This window comes from Astyanax mexicanus, chromosome 9, assembly GCF_023375975.1.
Source record: "Astyanax mexicanus isolate ESR-SI-001 chromosome 9, AstMex3_surface, whole genome shotgun sequence".
Classification (NCBI taxonomy): Eukaryota; Metazoa; Chordata; class Actinopteri; order Characiformes; family Acestrorhamphidae; genus Astyanax; species Astyanax mexicanus.
The window spans coordinates 14,592,715-14,613,137 of NC_064416.1; the positions used below are offsets into that span (position 1 = coordinate 14,592,715).

At 37.8% G+C, this 20,423-nt stretch overlaps 2 protein-coding genes across 2 annotated transcripts; one reads left to right on the forward strand and one right to left on the reverse strand.

The window, feature by feature from the left end:
* Positions 1-281: 281 nt before the first annotated feature.
* pdp2 (putative pyruvate dehydrogenase phosphatase isoenzyme 2) lies at positions 282-3,878 on the reverse strand. The gene is made up of 2 exons (XM_007244085.4): positions 3,778-3,878; positions 282-2,884 (listed from the first exon to the last, which is right to left on the reverse strand). Exon 2 carries the CDS (start codon positions 2,831-2,833, stop codon positions 1,244-1,246), a length of 1,590 nt encoding a protein of 529 aa, XP_007244147.3. The 5' UTR covers positions 2,834-2,884; positions 3,778-3,878; the 3' UTR covers positions 282-1,243.
* Positions 3,879-3,907: 29 nt separating this feature from the next.
* On the forward strand, positions 3,908-19,647 carry terb1 (telomere repeat binding bouquet formation protein 1). Its single transcript, XM_022679545.2, has 21 exons — positions 3,908-4,014; positions 5,673-5,726; positions 6,122-6,232; positions 6,339-6,467; positions 6,675-6,803; positions 7,077-7,137; positions 8,344-8,441; positions 8,690-8,818; positions 10,127-10,279; positions 10,370-10,501; positions 10,589-10,714; positions 11,485-11,606; positions 11,695-11,952; positions 12,568-12,866; positions 13,121-13,185; positions 13,322-13,417; positions 13,553-13,702; positions 15,605-15,646; positions 17,207-17,271; positions 17,596-17,753; positions 19,305-19,647. The coding sequence occupies exons 1-21, from the start codon at positions 4,005-4,007 to the stop codon at positions 19,375-19,377; spliced, it is 2,460 nt and encodes an 819-aa protein (XP_022535266.2). The 5' UTR covers positions 3,908-4,004; the 3' UTR covers positions 19,378-19,647.
* The last annotated feature ends 776 nt before the right edge of the window (positions 19,648-20,423 follow it).

The window sequence follows — 20,423 nt, forward strand, 5'->3', positions numbered from 1 at the left end:
ACTCATTTTTGCATGATACCGTGCCATTATACATATGATCTTTCATAAGTGAAATTTGTCAGGGTTATGCTATATTCTACATCCTAATATAAAATAAAAATGCAAAACATATTTTTTTTAGATTGAGTGAAGTAAAGGTGTTGTTTTAGATAAATAGGTAAACTGAGTTGGATAATACTAGCAAAGGGTAATTGAGAAGATATGAATGTAATAATCTCAGAAGCAAAACACAGCAATTCAAATAACAATAAAAAGAAAGAGAGACCACTGCATAATTAATAGGATGTTGGAAAAAAATCTTTAATACACAGAAAGGCAAATTTTGCATGAATAAGTCAAAAGAGTTCAAACTAGTTAAATGTTGACAGACTGAACAGAGAAATGATACCATAACATTAACTGTTCACATCTCTAGTTTAGAAACAATATCATAACAAATTACTTCATTAAAATATATAGATTATTCTCATTCTGTGTTATATGTATTACATTACATGAATTATTTATTTAAAAAAAAAGTCATTTCCTTGTAAAATCATAAATAACAGGAAAAAGACTTTAAACTAATAGAAAATACAAGGAAATGTGAACTTCACAGCATAAATCATGACCTGTACCACTAAAGCTGATAAGAACTACGAACACTATTAAATTAGCAACAGATGATGAGCATTTTGTTAAACCAATGTCATTGGATACAGTATCACATAGTAAACTTCCACTAAAGTGCAAAGTGAAAACCACGTCTTAGGAAAGGTCCAGTGAAGTAAACAGGTTCAGGTTGCTGGATTAAAAACACGTTAAGGAGGCCCACTTTAAAATTATTCGGACCATGTAAACGGACACTCACAAATTAAACATACACAAGGAAATATAACATCTAGCTTTAGGAAATGTTTTTTAAAAAATATCTCATCACTAAAACGAATTAAACAAAGCATTAGACTACTAGCTGTGCACCACAATAAAATAATCTTTTTGTAGGCAAACGAATCCAGTACCTTTTTAATCCATTTGAGTTTGCATAAGGAATGTGTTTAAGAAGGAGCAATAATGGCCTCAATTATACACAGAAAACATATGATAGGCTGATATTTGTAATACAACAGCAACCTTAATGCTCACAGTTAAACATTAAACTATACTCTGATAAAAGACAAAATACAGAATACAGTACATCAATAAACTACTAGAAAACATATGGAGGCAGAGAAGCTAGACAGTCAGGATTATTCTAACTGCACTAATTATTACGAGATGATTTGTTTAGACTGGAGTTAAAATAAACTACAGTGACTGTAATATCGTCTCGATACATGCGTGCCAGGTCGTCTGGCAATGCGAGCATGACAGAAAGCCTTTCCTGATCCATCTCTCCGTACTCGTTGGTACCGAGCGCATGACGAATCAGGTGAGTGGCTGCATTCAAGTCAATGGCCGGTGTTGCTCGGGCCTGCCTCCGCAGCAACAGCTGGTGCATCTGTCCCAGACTGAGTTGTCGTTGGCTAGCAGAGACTGGGGCCTGCAAGTGGACACCCGTCAAGTGCTCTGCCACCAGCCTGACCGCCTCCTCGCTGTCCAGTTCATCCCACAAACCATCTGATGCTAGGATCAGGAAACGATCTTGTGGACGCAGGCGGTGATAGGTAACCTCTGGTGTGGCCTCTAGGTAAGGTGGAGTGAGATAGTTGGGTGGAGCGTATTGATAGATGTTCAGGGCCTCCAAATCACAGCCTCCGTTCTCCAGCACGCTCTGCTGGAGCTCTCGACTCCACTTGAAGCGAACGTCCCCAAAACCACGCAGAGGCATGAGCACCCCCAGCAGCCTCTCATCTACAATGACCGTCTGGTTCTCACTCGCTGGATGCTGTGAACGTACCCGCTCTAGTTCAGCTGTGTTGGCAGCATTGTGGTCCAAGGAAAGAGGCAGAGCACTCCAGCTTCCATCATTCTCCTGCACTCCCAGCACAGCACGGCAATCTCCAGCATTGGCCACAAATATGCCCTCACTCCCCACATGAGCAACACAGGCTGTGCAGCCAGCAAAAGCAGCCTGAACAGCTGTGGTACGCATAAGATCACTCGCCTGCGGGACCTGTGCCTCCAGGGAGAGGTCAGAGTCCAAACGCTGGAAAGCGTAGCTAAGAGCCTCATCAGGGCTCATTCCATCACCATGTTCTTCACTCGCTAACAGCTCCTGCCAGTAAACTCGCAGGTGGTTAATATATAGAGCAGCAGATTCACGGTAATTGTAGTCATTGTGGTGCTTGTACCACTGCAGAATTGGGGGCACAGGTCGTAGGGTCTCCATGGCAGCCTCCAGGTCCTCCAGACCAGACTCTGACATCATCGCTACAGCCACGTAATACGGCAGCCTCTCGCTGACGACCTGAGCACATGCATGTCCACCGTGACCGTCATAAACACCAAAGAGCATCCCCCGGGTTTGCAAGCATGTGGCCGTGCTGCGTCTGTCCTCCAGAGGAGAATTGGCAGCAAACTGATTACTCTCAAACTTCAGCACAGGGCTGGGACCACCACGTCTGTCAAACTCTGGAATACGGACCGACTGCTCATTAGCACGCAGTAGTCCATCAATCTGCAGTCTGCCCAACTGAAATTCCAGTTTATGCACAGGAGAAGAGAGTCCTTGTACTCTGACTTGGTTGGAGTCACCATCTGATCTCCTACCACGAGAGGAGCAGGCCCGGGAGTGTAAGACGTTAAGACTGAAGGATGAAGCAGAAAGAGCGTACAAGCCAGGTGTGAAAGAGGTGGACAGACGACTACTTCCTACATGGCACAGGAGCCTTGTGCACATGTTAGCTGACATCACGGGCTGAGTTTACAGACGACAAGCCTGAAGTTCCTACATTTGGAAATTCTGGAAACACACACACAAAGGAGCAGGAACAAAGAATTAGAGGGAATTCTTTCAATCATTGTAGAGTCAGTGGCAAACAAAATTATTAATATAGGCATATGCACTATTTATTTGGAATCAGGGCCCAGTTTCCCCAAAAGCATCTTAGCATTAAGAACATCTTAACATGGAGATAGAGTGCTCAGTGTGTAGCTCACTCAACCATGTAAAATCAAATTGGTGTTAAGAACCTTTTGTTTCATTTTCTACATGGATGTCACTGCTTCACATACATAAAACCAAAAAACAACTTTCCAGGAGACTACTAAAATCCTATTTTATTATTTCAACCTAATTTGAACAGAAGTAAATTAATTACAAGTATTCCAAGCATTACAAATAACATACATACATAGCTCTAACTTTGCTCCTGCGTGAAACAAGAGAGCAGGTTAACTAGCTAGATATATTCTCTTACCACATAACACAGGCTGTCTAGTCACTGACTAACATTAAGCTCCTGCTGTAGTTATAATTTAAACCTATTGATGTCTTCCATCCTTCAGGTTTATCTTTAATCACTGCACAGAACTCACAAGCTAACTTCAAAAGCAAGATCCAGCGTGGAGCACTGCATTACCAACTAGGCTACTAACTATCTACTTTTGGTTAGTATGAACAATGAATAAGCTAACCAAACTACTGAAAAAGTACCAAACACGTTGTCTATAGTTAACTAGTGTGTATTTTGCTTAGTCAGCTAACCTCGCTAAAGTTAGCTAGCCAGCTCCAGATGCTACAGTACTCTACGCTTTACATGTCAGCCAATCCTCTGTTTATCTGTGTTTGACAGATTACTGCTGCCTGAATATTAACCTCAGAAAAAAAAGTAAAACAGCAGAAATGCTGATTACCCGTCCAAATCAATGAATGGCTTCTTCTTCAGGTCCCGTTAATATCGCTTTGAGAAGTACACGCATTTCCTTATGGCTTTTTGACCCAGCCGGGCATGCGTAGTTAGTGACTGTTTCAGAACTGCATTCTGGGAAATGTAGTTGTCTCCGCCTCACGTAAACTTAATAAGAAACTACACGCTAAATAAGCAACGTTTTGGTAGCGAAATTGATTTGTGGCGCTAGAAATGAATTCAGGTAATGTTTAATGACCAAACATATGCTGCTTTTGTTATATGAACAAAATAAAAGTCCTGGCATTATGGAACAAATATAGCTGGAGATATTTGAATGTTAAAAACTATCTGGCTAGCTAACTAACTAATTAGATAAGGCTAGTAGTGCTAGCTTGTTAGCACAATAATCAGCTCAGTTAGCTAACTAGCTTAGCTAGCAAATTAGCTAATTGATTTAACCTGTTTTAGCTAGATAGTTGACAAGTCAGTTTATTTAATTGACACTGTTAAACTGGATTGCCATTTAAATAAAACCATGTATGTTTTTTAAACTGCCGTTTTAGGGTCACTCTTAAAAAACAAAACAGCTGGCTTTGAGAATCAACTCGTAATATTTCAAGAAGAAATTATTAATATTTTGAGAAACAAACATAATATTTCAAGAAAAAAAAAACTACAATATTTAGAGAAAAAAAATGTCATAAGCCCTATCTGGATGATATTAGGGTCCTCTTTGATTTTATTTTTGTCCAGAACGACCATGTACATGTTTTTCTCAGACGTCCTCTAAAAAATCACAGGCTGAATTACCTACTGTTTTGTAGGTGTTTGTCCACTGCCATGCACCTTAATTACACTTGCGCGTTTCTACGGACACAACATAAACATAAACACAACAGGCAGTGGACATGGAGGAGCTACTGAACGTGATGTCGCGTGGCCGAGAAAGCCAAAAAACTCACTGGTCCTCCTGTTTTTTCAATTGCGGTCCAAATGCAGGAGTTTAATCACTGAGTAAAAATGTGAAATATTTTTCACAGATGTCCCTGTGAAAAGCTAATCCTGTCTGGATAGGGCTATAGTAATAAAACTCTTGCTCTTAAAAGCTTGGCTTTCTTAGTCAAATGACATTGTGTTTAGTAGCTCCTCTATTTCCACTCGCTATTGTGTTTACATGGATCTCGGTGGAAATGTACGCCAAATGTGAAACTCAAGACAGGACTAAAATTACTGGAGGAACACAGAGTTTAGCTAAAAACAGTAGTTAATTCAGCCTGTTTCAGAGGATGTCTGAGAAAAACACAAAAAAATTCCTGTCGTTCCGGACAGAATTAAAATCACAGAGAATCCCCCTATAAAAGAGAAAATTACCCAAGGACCCCCTGAGAAACTAGTCCCATTTGGATGGGGCTATAGTTTGAAAAAAACATACAAAACACCCATTGACCAAACGGTAACAACTGCAAGAAGCAAATAACAAATAACTTCTGGCTTACCACCATATTTTATACATTCTGTCTGTCAGCATTTTACACTAAGTCACGTAGCTATATCGTAAATATGTGCTCCCCAATCCTAGACATATACATCACATTACCATACCTTACCCAATGCTCAACAAATACATTAGGAGTGTTAAAACAATCTTTCATTTTACTATGCCTAAAAAGGATGACGAAACTCCAAGAAAATAAATCTTATCATAATGTCTATCATTTCCTTTCATCCTTGCTGTTAATCTTTGAAAACTCTGAAAATTTGTTCAACACACTTTCTGGCAAGCAGCAATAACTTTTCACAACATTCATACTGTCTTATGAAAAAGATAATATTTTAACAATTACATTTGAATTATTAATACATTTGTATTTATATAATATGTTATGTTTGTCCTTGCAGTTTCAGGTACCCAGCGTGAAAATATCAGCAGTGCTTGTCCAAATATACTTAACGGTAGGTCAGTCATAATCATACATAGACTGCATTTATTACTGACTAATTTGATTCCCCCCAATTTAATAGAAGCGTAATGAAATTCCTCTCTATAATATGTTTAAATAAATCCAAAATGTTTAATAAAGATTAATGGTCTTGGTAGGTATGAAAGATTTGGTGTGAACTTTGTTTTGCAGTTTGATTATTATTAAGTATTAATTGTTCAGATAGTCTGTCCTGGAGGTTTGGTTTATTAACACTTCCTGACATATCTCCATTAAGAAAAATAGGGTCTGCAAATGATTTTTATATTTTATATAACCCTACATTGGACAGGTGTGGCTAGGATGTCTGATTTCCTTAATATTACCAATAATTATGGAAGTAGTTGTTACCTCATGTTTTTGTTTTAGAAATCAAGACTGATCTCCGATTGTTACTCAATTGTATGAAGTACCAGATGAAATGTCCAGACTCACAGAAACAGGCTCTACTTACCATTGTTTCAATCTGTCAACAGAACAGTAAGTTTCTCAGCACAGTCACATATTGCCAGATTGTATTATTTATACAGTGGTGCAAAGTGTGTGTGTGTCTGAAGTTTTATTTTTTTATCTTTTTGGTTTTCAGGGCAGAATGTGGAGTTCTTCAAAGAAATTGGAGGAGTGAAGTACATCTACAACCTCTCCAGGTCCAGCCATTACTCTGCAGTTAAAGAGACAGCTCTTTTCACACTTGGTTCCTTGGCGGAGGTTAATGGTGTGTGTCTATGAATGTCTGTACAGGCCTTCTGCTTGTATTTTTTTAAGCTAAAAAAGTTTAAGTTTTTGAGATTCAAGTGATCAGTTATATACTAGATTTTTAAAGGACAATTAGCTTAAATGTTGCTACTTTACTCTCATTTAACAGTAATACAACATGATTGTGATTATAAAACTGAAAGGTAACTGTAATTCCTTGTTGTAGAGAGCTGTAAGCAGGCCCTCTGTACAATGGAGACGTTCACTGGCCTGGCAGAATGCATGAAAGCTGAAGAGTCCTCCACACAAAAGAGAGTGACAGTCTATTTGCTTTGTGTATTGGTTTCCAACAACAGTAAGATTTGCTACAAGTTGCATCATATGAAGTCACATGATAATAAGTTTTCCGAGAAGCTATTGATCTTGTAATCAGACAGGGTGAGGGCTAATTCTCCTTAGATGGGCTTTGTTTTGGGTGCTACTGCATCTGGGCTTGCACACCAGACATTCCAGTAATTCCAAAGTTGTGAAGATACTTCTGCTACTTGCTGCCTAGTTGTTTTAATTAGTGCTGATATTCCAAAAGACCCAACATATGGCTTTAAATGTGCTTGATTTTGTGTTTTAGGACTGGGGCAGAGCCTTGCAAAGGCTTCAGGGTGCATTGATATTCTGCTTCAGTTATTGAGGTACTCAAGCATAATTTTCAACTACTTTTCTGAGACTTTTGCACTTATTTTTGTAACAGGGAGTCAAATATTAAATTGTCAAAATATCCAAACATAATTCAACATCTTTCAGATGTGTTACTCCAGTGTCATATTGACCTACACTTATATAACAAAAGTCAGTGGTTACTAGCATGTAAATTATCATAAAATGCTATCTGATGTTTTCATGTATTATTTGTGAGGTGAGGTTGAACACTGGCCAGTATACTTGCATTATTCAAGCAAGGTCTTATAGTGGGTGCCAGATGGATGGCATACAGGACTCAGTGCCATGTGTACTGGGAATATATAATAGAAGGCATTACTACCCTTAGTGAACAGCACAGTTGGTAGTGATGATCATGACCGGTGGCATCTGTATAGAATTGTTCTGCCAAACAAAGTTTCTCAGTCAAAAATTACATCCACATTCAATGCAGGAGGCCCCACATGCATATCCCACGAGTCCTTTAGCCTTAATGGCACATGGCAAAAGTCATGGGACACAATCTTTTTTCAGTCCTATGAATTTAAGCAAGTCAGTGTAGGATTATAATGTCCACTTGATGTGAGATTCTGACAATGCAGACATAGTTGTTCAGTTGTTTTTAAATTTTGGTGTCCTCTAACTGAAATACAACGTTATCCAAATGTCTCAAGCCAACATCATATTGACATTGAATATCAAAATTAAGCTGTGAGGTATGGTCACCAGATCGCAAAGTCTGCTAAACGTCATATAGTTAACATACACACAACGTTTTAACTGTTAAGCACGCAAAACCCAACATCTTCCAAACAGTCCGTTTCATTGTTGTATTGAAACAGATTATTCAACTTTTTATTGTTTTTTTAGTTGTGGTTTGAAGTAACTCTTCATATATCTAATGTTGGACGTTAATGTCAACATAAGGTCCATTTTTGGCATCATTCCAAGTTTTCAATTTTAATAAAACGTAATGTCTGTCTAACATCTTGCTGATGCCCCGGTGATGTCCAGTACCTGCTGGAGAGAATAATTTTGGGCTGTTAACCAGAACTAATTCAAAATAAAGTAAAAAATAAATCAGATTTACAGAACGCTTATCTAAATGATTAAAAACTGGGGTTACAGCCTTAGTCTCGCAAATGCACACACGCACATTTAATGTTCAGTGAGCGTATGTTCTCCGAATCTGTTGTCAGGGATTGTTTTCCAGTGTCTGGTGGGCCTAATGAGCTGCTCCCATTGTGGACTTCAGTGTCCAGTGCTCTTTGTGGCTGTGTCAACAACCCCCAAAATGGTACAAACACACACACGTACTGTCATGCGTCAGAACTACTGACGTAACAGAACCTAATCAGTGCAGTAAGATAAGAAGCAGGATCATTAACTCACACTCTCTGGAGCTTTGTCATCACTTTAATAAACCCTTAAAATAAACATTTTGACAGTTGGTATATTATAGGAACAGCTTCTCAAATATTTGAGGTATCAAATCAAACAAACATGCCGGTGTTAATTTTTTTGTGTTTTCTATTTCTGTACCAGAGGAAAACCAGCATGTTTGCATGTGTGTGTTCCCCCTGGTAAATGCATGGCTGCTGCAGGTGTCTGTATCCAAGGCAGAGCTGGCACAACCCATCTGTTCATTTATCAGCATGACTGTTGCCAATAACAGTAAGTACACCGCACTGAGTGGAGGATAAAACAGCACCATAGAATTGCAAGCTGTAGTGATACCTTCTGAACTGCATGGTGTATATGCAGTCATGTGAATAAATTTTACATTCCACGAAAACCTTAGTTTTTTAACATATTTATACAAATGAACATTTTCATGAGAACAGTATGAAAAGATGAAGGTAATAGAATTAAACACATTTTTATTATTGCTTGAAATGTCTAAAATTAGAATCAGTTGCAGAAAATCAGGGAGTGGGATCTTGAAGGAGCGTGTCTTAGCTTTATTTGCAGTCAATTGTTAAAGAGAGTGGATCACACTGACCAGATTCTAAAAGTTTTCTGAGGCCTTTAGAAAAAAGGTTTTAAGACACAAATGAGTATGAAAATGCATTTTAAAAAGGTCTCAGAGCTATTAAAAATCAGTCATTGCAATTTACAAGAGACATCTTGGCCAATGCTGCCTTCAAGTTGTGTCGGAAATATCATATTTACGTGGTGAGAACACATGAACGCCATCACAAATTTGTTTTTATCAGTGGATTTTTAGATTAGCACAAAGTTTCCCAGTTGGAAGCGTGTCGGTAACAGGAGGTCAATAAATTGATTCAGACACTTACACTTCTGTTATTGCTACAACATTTGAACATGTGCAGGTTGTTATTAGCTAACTAATAAAATCACTAGCATTATGTAAAGAAAGTCTAGTATGGTTCACAGTTTTAATGGTATAAAAACATCGCTCACCTAATGTCTTATTCGCCTTATTCTCTTGGAGTAGGGCAAAATAAACCTCCTGTTTTTTTTTAGACCAAAATTATAAACAAAATGGTTTTCCTAATGGTGTCCATTTCCACCCGACCAAAAAACACTCAAACACATGTCAAGTCGTAATTACGATCTCCAACCTAGTAAGTAGGTATTTCCAAGGAGGATTTGAAGGCAGCACAAGTCAGGCCGGCCAAAGAACTTTAGCTTAAGAGCAGACTGCAAGAAACTTAAAGATGTCTGCAAGGTTTTTAAAATTTAGTCACAGGGGGCTACCTATAGTTATTGCCAAAGTTGATGCCAATGTACAGCATCTACAGTAAGAATCCAAACTAGTTTGAGAAGGAAAACCACAGGGCAAGACGACAGTTTGCAAGAGAATACCTGGACAAATACAAGGACTTCTGTAACAAGATTAATTTAGCATGTTTGTTGGTTTACTAATAACTAATCCCAAACTCAAATGGGTGATGTACTGATGGTAAAATCAAAATCATGCAAGGTAATACTAAGTCTATGCATTTGTTCATCTGTCAGCACATGCTCAAGAGTACTTTGCATCAGTTGGAGGGCTGGTTACGCTCACCAACACATTGGCCAGTGTGGTGGCCCAGTGCAGAAACAATGCTACGGCCTGCAAGCTTGCTGCTATGATCACCCGAACACTTTCTGCCTGCATTGCAGACAATGGTATGTCAGTCAACATGTACATATGTGAGTGTAAACACACAGTGAATCAGTCAGCGCACATAGTTTACATACTTCCATTGTTTTCATCAGAAGCTTTAGCACCTGTCCTGTCTGAGCTGTGGGTGGTTCCAGACCTCCTCCTGCTGCTGTCTAGCCCAAACCTCAATCAGCGGGACCAGCTGACTGTGGTCTTGACCCTTGGACAATGTACTGATGCTTGTGGTGAGTGTGAATGCATCTATGTGGGTTTTGGGTTTGAATTTTGTAACCTGACTTTTAATCGTTCTCTCTTTTTCCTCACTTTTCTAGTGGAACATCAGTCACAGCTGCTGCTGGGTGGAGGGCTTCCCCTGATGATCTCACTGCTGACTGATACAAATGATGAGGAAGTCAGAAAGGCAGCTATTTTTGTGCTACATACCTGCAAAAAGATCAGTAAGTTACACATCCAATTCTATTATAATTTAACTCTGATAAATATAAGCTTAACCGCTTGAAACCTGAGCAATTACACGAAATTATAAATTATTTCATACATGATTATTTAATCATTTAATTGAATTTAAATATCTATATGTAATTATATTTCATGTATCTTCTTAAAAAACTTAAACATATAGATATCAACAATCTATTACCACCATTTTGTCGCACTTTTTAAAAATAAAAAAACATATGTCCAATTAAATTTTGTAAACAAGGCTAAATTACATAATCAAACTAAACATTCTGAAGTTAGAATGTTGTCAGCATGTAGAAACCTCTGTGACAGTGAATATTAGATTAGATTAGATTCAACTATATTGTCATTGTGCAGTGTACAAGTACAGAGCCAATGAAATGCAGTTAGCATCCAACCAAAAGTGCAATATATAGTGTTATTTACATAAAGTGCATAGATATAAGTATATGTACATAAGTATAAATATATAATTTGTATATTTATGTATAATTTGAATACCTGGCAGAATAATAGAAATTCAATAACAATATACTTTGTAGCGTTGCAACTCATACATTAATTAATTAAATCTATTGGTTAATTACTCTGTTTGTTGCAGAGGTCTCAAAACTCTTTTCAAAAAGAGATAAGAATATCCTTTTAATCATTTATTGATTAATATTCTTCTGAGTAGTTTCTGTGTGTTGTTGCATTAGGGCTTTCCCTAAATTTTTTTTTCACAATTTTTCTCTTGGCTTTCCAGCGGAGTCATTGGGTGGAGACACACTGGATCAGAACAAGGAGTGCGACTTGCAGAAACACTGGCAGTCAGCCCTGGAAATACTACAGAGAATCCAGCGTCTAGAAAAGGGACAGCTGGCTTGTGTAAGATGTTGTGATCTTGATGTGGACATCCTTTCTGATTTGCTGGTATTGTAAAGTAAAGTGGTGTTTTGTGGTCTGCTTTTCTCAGACGGAGGACGAGCGTTGGGGGAAGTATATGGAAAATTCTCCAGATCGGCACACACAGTCAGTTCTGTTGAGGCCAGCTTGTCCTGCGGAATGTGAGGAGGAATTGTGGGAGGGCTCAGTGGTGCGAAAGGTGAAAGGTCGAAGCAGTGTATATAAGGAGGAGTCAGATGGAGAGAACATTCTGCACATAAATACGACCTCTACACAACCTCAGGATCGGCCAGTCACAACCCAGAGAATGCAAAACCTTGAGCCTATGGTAAACATCTTTATATTTAGTTAGTTTCTTTAGTTTGATGCAGATGTTCCTTTATTGTGCTAAATAAGATAATACAGGGCTGTGAATGAAGCCCTGTAGTGTAGCCAACTCATGTTGCTCAGTTGGCTTGCTGAAGCAAAATGTTTCCTTTTTTTGGAGATTTTGTATACTCATTAACAGATTTTCATTCTCACATTTCAATGTAATTCATTATAAGCAGCCCTGTCTACATTTTTAAAGCAGCAGTCCCTAACCCAGCTGGCAACCAACGTCGATAGGCGTTAAATTCAGGTTATATGTTGCTCATGACGTCAGATATCCTAAAATTTACATCAGGATGACGTCTAATACTGTTACGTTCTTTTAAGTTGAAAGCAGTATGATTCCTGCATTAGTATATTTGCATTTGAGAGCGTTTGTGAATGCATTTAAATCGTTTTTTAGAATTTCTTCAGACTTTCTTATCTGCATGTGTCTCTTTAAAAAAAGTTTTTTTTTATGGAACCAAAAGTGGTTCTTATATAGGGCATCACTCACAGAGAGAACCCAGAGAAGCAACTTTATTTATTTGTTTATTTTTTCCGTAAAGAGTTTATTCTTTGTGTGTGCTTGTAGCGGCACGTTCGAAGACAGATCTTCAGAGACTTTGATAAGTCACTGAGCTCTTCCCAAATGAGAGATGAACCACAAGATCTGAGAGGACCAGTGAGGGCAGAGAAAAAAAAGAGTGAGCTACAAATGAGAAGACAGCAAGAGATGAAAAAGAGAGATGAAAGAGAGGAGACTGTGAAGATGAAAGCTCACTGCAGCAGAAGCAGAAGGACAGACACAGGCACAGTTGATTGGCCTAATGGAAACTCTGAAAAAGTCACATGCACCAAGTCTCCAGCAGAAGGCGACAGAGGCATGAAAAGGTAACAACATATCTCGTAATATTAAAACAGCTGAAATATATTTTTACTCATAAACACAGCTACTACACACTATACTTGGTAATTGAGTGAATGTTACAATAATGCTGCAATATCCGGCAAGTTTCAGACAACAGTGTGTTTCATAACATCAAGATATCATTATATCAAGCTGATATAACTCTCACAGAGTCAGTAGAGCTTACCCTGTCACTGCTGTGACATTTTTTCTGTGTTATGTTTTTGTTGGGATTCAGCCCAGATATTTTCAGACATCCTGCTCCCATGAAGCGACGCCAGCAGAGACAGGCTCCCTCTGAGGGTACACAAGTCTCTGTATAAAGCTTATCTCTCTTCAGTGTACAGTTTTTAAAAATTAAAGATGTTTAAAATAATGAAAGTTTCAGTTCCTAAAATATCCTTGTATATTGAGCTCTATTGTGCTGTATTCTGCTCAGATGAACTGTCTCTGTGCTCTGAGCTACTGGAGAGTGAAATTGAGAGGATCCTCATCACTCCAGCTGTTCCCAAACCCAGCAAGCTACGCTGTGCTGGTGTGTATTGGCTACAATTTTGATGATTAATGTTTTAATAAGCATTTAAAATTTTCATGCTTTGATTCTTAGATATTTATCTGTATTGGTTCTCCATGTTCTCTCTCCTCCCTTTGGTTGCTGGCTGTGATTCAGCTTGTGTGAGAGGAAAGGATGAGGTGGACAGTCGTTCATTGGGGGCTGTGGTGCGCAGCTGCAGATGCCTCTGCGAGTTTCACCTGGTTCTGCAGCAGGCTGAGGATGACTATAAGAAAAGTCTGCGTCGTGGGCGTGCCGTGCACACAGGTAATCCTGACAACGTGTGAGCGCAGGGCCAGTGATGTAGGCTCTGTTAAAGGCATCTCCAAACAAGCTAACAAAATTGAGAGGGAAGAAAGAGTCAGGAACTTAGGCAGACCTAATCTGAAAGACACTTTAAAATGTAAGAAACTCAAAAAGTAAAAAACTAATGTCTGATGTAACATAGATACGAATGAGTGCAGATAATTAGAAAAACTGCTAAAGGAGTTTACTAAAAGTTAGGACTCTATATTGGAAAATCATATACATATCAGTGACACAATATGCATCACGAGACAGGGGTTACTATGAGAGATGGAAATCTTGATTGAATATGTATTGGTATCATCCAAAATATATAATTAATGATTGGATAATAGTTTTATAATGTAGCTGATAATGAGAGCAAATCAGATCATATTTGCATATTAAGTACAGCTGCAGAAGTCTGAAGACAGTGTATGGCACATTACAGAAGGCCTGCATGATGACCCATTACCAAGTTTGCATGGAGAGTTTATGTGGCATCCAGCCCCACTCTTGATCAGTATTAGCAATTGGTATAAAAAAGGCTGAAAGATGTCCAGCAATCAGTATCGGCCCCAAAAACTATGATCAGGATTCAGGATACTATAATAGATTTCAATACTGTAAGCAGGCTGGGCAAACTTAGCAATTGCCCAGGAGCTGGCCTGGGGCCCCAAGACAACGACTGGAATAAATTGAATGCAACGATAAACTGTGTGAGAGGTCGTTTAAATTCTGTGAGTGTTAATGCAGTAGTACAACAACACAGTTATCAGAATGCCCCTCAAGGAGGCCCCTCCCACTAGTTGCTGACAGTAGAAAATAACCAGACTGGAACATGTTCAGCAGTACATTCGTACCAGCTGTTTACTGTCTTTATCACTGCAACAGATAAAGCTTCTGACTGACTGACATTATTTTTACTTTCATGTCATGGAAATAACACACCAACACCTCAAGCTATCCTTTATATTTGACAATATTTTATTAATTTTACATGACCTTACCCAACTGAAGTTTCTTTTTTCTGAACTGAGTTTTATATGGTTATATTCGTAGGCGTGCTCTGTCTGTGTGCTGCAAAAGAGACAAGGTTCAGCACATTTTGCCTCAGTCTTGGACAAACAACAATATAACATTTCAGTAAAGATGGTGGTTTTAGTGTTTTGTATACTATTGCTTTTCTTTAAGAAACGAACGCTAACATATACCTGTAAAGATATGCGTATTTCACTGTTGGTGTTACAGGGAGATTGTAATAACTGCCCGTCAGCTGAAGAGGCATGAGAGTGCGGTGGCATTGTACTTTGATGTTTTTCAAATATAAAAAATATAGAAGCAAATTTCAGTTAAATAATAGCAAAGTGAAACAAAATACATTCATATTCAGTCTAAGTGCTTAAGTGCTTTTCCCTTCATTTTTTATTTCCAAAACTGCATTTGCACGATGTGAGAGAGAGAATGAGTGAGGGGAGTGTGATGGTATGTGGTGGGGTCCGTTTTGCTTGGATCACACAAATAACTTGAAATGGACCTGACTGTAAGCAAGATTTATTAAAATCTGTTTTTTTTTTTTTTTTTTGGAAAACTGTCGTAAAGTTTACTTTTGTCCAATCAGAATATTGGGACCTGGGATATTTTGATCTAGTGGTTGGATTTAAACACAACACAAAATAAAAAAATCTATCCTTTATTTGAAAACTACTTATTAATAATCAGTGTTTTTTGATAATTATTATAGTATTGCAAAAAGTATGCAAGTGCGTTGGTGTTTTCTTGAAACCCTATTTAATGTTGAACCATTTATAATTTTTTTCTTGCCCACCATTTCCCTTTACACTTATTTTCCTTTCCTTCTGAAATTTCCTTCTCTCTCTCCAGTCATAAATCTCACCCCACTGAAGAGGCCATGTGAAACAGAGGGTAAGAAAAGTGTTTTCTGTTTTCAATATTGTATTTTTCTGTTTTAAATATTGAACTTTTTCGACTGCATGTATATTTTGATTGGCGGAGTGACTAAGTTTTGGGATAAACAGCAGTCAGCATTTGAACAACTGCCATAGAAATAAATAGTGTATTGTGTAGTCTTAAGGGTCATGCTGAAATGCTAGAGGTATACACGATGGAGGAAGAGGGATGGTAAAAATGAAAAAAGGAACAGAATTGGAAAGAAATTGTGCATTTTGAGAAACAAAAGAAAGGGATTGCAGGATTCATCAAGTTAACAGTGTCCCAGTTGGATCTGACCTCTGGTCAGCGAGCTGTTACTGGATACACATTCATTAAAACGCACAGGAAATGACCAGAAATTGCTCGCCATGACCCATACTCACATTTTCACATACACTTTGTGAACACACCCCATTACTTTCAGAAAAATATCTTAAAGATTCTCAGCCTTTATGGATTTGCACAAATCAAACCCCTATAAGTAATTCTAGGACATGCACCGCTTGTCCTGAGGCTGTTCGTGTTTTAGCCAAATAATTGCGTGCAGGCATGCAGATTTATACGTGCATGTGTAAAAACACATTACTGCCCATGAACAGTACAAGTTATGTATGTGGTAACATGCACTGGCAGCTGTTAATGCAGGTTATATACCTTATCACCCGCTCCTGTTGATTTTGTACAATCACAAATTAAGAACAGTTGAGTCATTATGGAAAATGCACATAAAAATTTAATGCAGTGTTTCTTGACTTTAATTTAATTTAATTGGTTTCATTGCAGGCAGTATAAACTCAGGCCACATATTTCTGGTTTGCCTTTTTGGTCACCTTTATTTCATTTGTTAATATAAATTTATAACTGTGTTTGGGGTGTGCAACACCTTCCAAAAAAGTTTTGATAGAGAACATTTTAACAAGACAATGCTAAACCAAGTGCTGCACATTTTACAGAGCCATGACTACGAAATAAAAGGGTTTGTGTGCTAGACGGGCCTGCCTGCAGTCCTGTCCTTTCCCTGGAGAATGTGTGGAGAATTGCTCCAACAACAACAACTCCATACTGTTGCACACCAGTATGTGTTTCCCAGGTGAATGGGACAAAATAACACCTGGAACATCTTTAAAGGAATGGCAACATTACAAAGTGGTTAAAACTTTAGAAGTGATCACACTTTTCAAAACAAAATGAAGCTAACCAGACAAAACATAAAACATCTTGGGTCTAATCTGTCTGCAGTGAACTAAAAGTCAAAACGAAATGCAAGAAACTCAAACTATCCTGCTTGACAGAATATACTCTGCAGAATACTATAAGACACAATTCTAAATGTTACTTCTGTGTGTAGCCTGCATTCTCTCAGTCTGGAGTCTCAGTCTGTTATTCTAAAGATCAAGCCACATCTGCTCTGCATTAATATGGATGTAACGCAGCACATATGCTTCACTCACATTCGTATCAGGAGGAAAAACATAAAAATTCTCTTTTATTTCATTGCTCAACCTCTTCTTCTTTTTCTTGTCTTTGTTTCAGAGTCAAACATGGAGAAAAGAAATGTTTCCAGTCTTAGTAAAACACTTGAGGATGGCAAAGAGACTGTAAGTATAATATGTATTATAATAAATTAATAAGAGGTTGAGTCCAATAAAAATAACATTAGGTCTAAGAAAACATCTGGGCCATTGCATCTTTAGTCCCCAGACATACTGTACTCTGGTGCTCATTAACACATAATAATATTACCAAAAGTAATTATATAATATGACAATTACAAGTAAAAAGTAACAGGAACACTATAGGAATTTGTGTTGCTTAAATAATACAGTTTGTATAGATTTAAGAATAATTAGGCTTGAGCCAACTAACAAGTAACATTGTTTTTGTATTGTTTATGTATAGTTTATGTATTGTTTTCTCTTTAGTGTTCAGACATTCACAAAAAAAGGAGGAACTACTCTGTAGATGAGCTGGGCTTCCTCGATGAGGGCGTGAAGCGATTTGGTAACTCCTGGAACTCCATACTCTGGGCTTACCCCTTCCAGCAAGGACGGACTAATGTAGACCTGGCCAAGAAATACAGGCAAGATGAAGAAACCACTGTATTACGTAACATTCTGATTAAGTGCATACCTGTCAAGTTTTGGACTTAAAAATAAGGGATTTTTTCCGCCGCCCCAACAGCCCAACCGAGGGCTTGTGCTTTATATATATATATATATATATATATATATATATATATATATATATATATATATATATATATATATGAAATTGAAGGGTGCACAAATTTACAAGAAGGACATGGATCAGATATATTCCATAAGTAAATAATAGTCCTAAGGGGCCTACACAATTAATAATCTTTCATTAATACTTCTTTCTATCGTTCAGTCCACTCCTGATCAGTTCAGTTAATTCACATTTTCTCTCTCTCCAGCTCAACCATCTCTTCTACCCCTTCTAAATAATACATTACACCACAATACTTGAGATTTAAACAAATTCTAACAAACCCTAAAACTAGCCCTGAACAAATAGAGTTTGGAAATTATAGTTATTGGCTGATCAGGCACATAAGGGCATATATATATACATATATATATATATATATATATATATATATATATATATGTATATATATATATATATATACATATATATATATATATATATATATATATATATATATATATATATATATATATATATATGTGTATATATATGTGTATATATATGTAGATTTTTCTCAAACCCTGAATATCTATCTAGCTAATTCTAAAGTTAAGCTAACTGAGTTACAAGCTGGATTTTATTAAACACACAATGGGTTTAATTTATGTTTTGATTCAGAGAAGAGTCTTTTTAACCAGCTATCAGAAACAATCTCATCACAGTTTACATGGTTAGTTACCTTTCTTTTAGAAAAATCTCCGTATATCCAGATTAGTTTTAACGACAGCTGCTCCGACTAGCTGCCTGAATTCACAGCTAGGGGAGGGGCGGGGCTTTCCCCACACTAAACAGCTCTCCGCAAAACCAGTAAGCTGATTGGCTGTTTCTCCTGAAAGGCGGGACTTTCTCCTTGAACCGGCACCACGATTGGTTAAGAGACACACAGCGGTCAGTGCATTGTCGCCTATGGCCTATATATATTTTTATTTAGTATAATACGGGAAATTTACGGGAAAATACTAATACGGGAGGACGGCGGGAAAGAGGAGTAAAATACGGTAGTTTCCCGGCCAAAACGGGAGACTTGACAGGTATGTAAGTGCTGTTAATACTGCATTTGTGGAAACATCAAAGAAATAAGTGAATGGAAAGGAATCTGTCATTTTTATTACTCAAGTAAAATATGTTTTATTTGGATTTATGTTTGATAGATGTGTCATAGAATAAGACCACTGTGCAGTAATACCTTCCAACTAATAAGAATACATTTAATGTTGTGGCAACATGTATTTACTTATGCAACAGTGGGTTTTTTTGAAATCCACCAAGCCCAATTTAGAGTAGAGCACATATAATTTTCCCTTTCTTTACATCTATTTCTATGTTCTCCCTGTCTGTTGAAGCTTCATCCCAACCCCACCTCTCTCTCTCTCTCTCTCTCTCTCTCTTTCATTCGCAGAAAGATTAAGCAGGGCTTAGCTCAGGCACCGGACCTTCTAACACTGGATTCTGCTGAACAAAGAGTTCATTAGACAGGCGACATGGTCTTTGCAGTTCCAGCACTTGAGTTGAATTTTACATTTTACTGTTTATAACAGTTTACTGATTGTTTGCAAAGTTTCAGTTGTGATTATTTAAAAACATATTTTACGTTTAATTGTTAGTAATACTAAATGTCTTCATATTGAAAAAGGAAAAGAAATGAGATGGGTTTTTTTTGGACATGGAAGAGTGTTCGTAATTCGAGAGAATAACTTATTGAACTTTATTTGAAATAAAGTTTCCCTAATGGGTTTCTTGAATCATGTTTGCAGTATCAGTTTTTATTTTCTAACCAGTACAGTACAGTAATAACAACAAATGCCTTCCATTTACTCTATTTGTAAGTTGGCTCTTACAAATGTAATAAATTGGATTTAAATTGTATACATATATATTATTAATATTTAAACAGAATAACAAACTCAGATATCTCTGGCAGACATGTACATGATTGAGTGCTGTCAGATCCAACATCTCTGAAGGTTCTGAAAGCAATTGTTCTGGTTCCTAAGGAGGTTCAGAGATGGAGAAATCAGTTTTAGGTGCACCCTCAGATGACATATCTGCCAAAGGTTCATCATTGGCTTCTGGAGCTGCAGCTGCAGCAGCCATTTCCTTTGTGGGGTCATCCTTCACAATGACTGCTGCCATCCTGGTCTTCACTGCTCATTCACTGTTTTCTCTACTGCTTGTGTGGTGGTCTCCACAGTCCTAGATTCTGAGGCTGGTTTACGGGCTGCCTCACCCCCTTGTGTCTTATCAGCATGGTTTGATTAGACACAAGATGGGGTAAAAATGCTTCCCCTGCTGCCCAACAGAAAGGTTCTCACATGTAAATCTTGGTGAGCGACCTCTGACCTCTAGACACGCCTTTGTGAAAAAATCCTTTGGCCACATGAGTTGTCTCCCATGGCAGGGCTTCCAACTGGACATTTTCAGCAGGATAATGCTCGCCCACACACTTGGCTCTCCTGGTTGCAAGATTTATTTTCCAGTAAAGCATTTTTATCTTTGGCAGCCTATGAGTGTGTAAGAT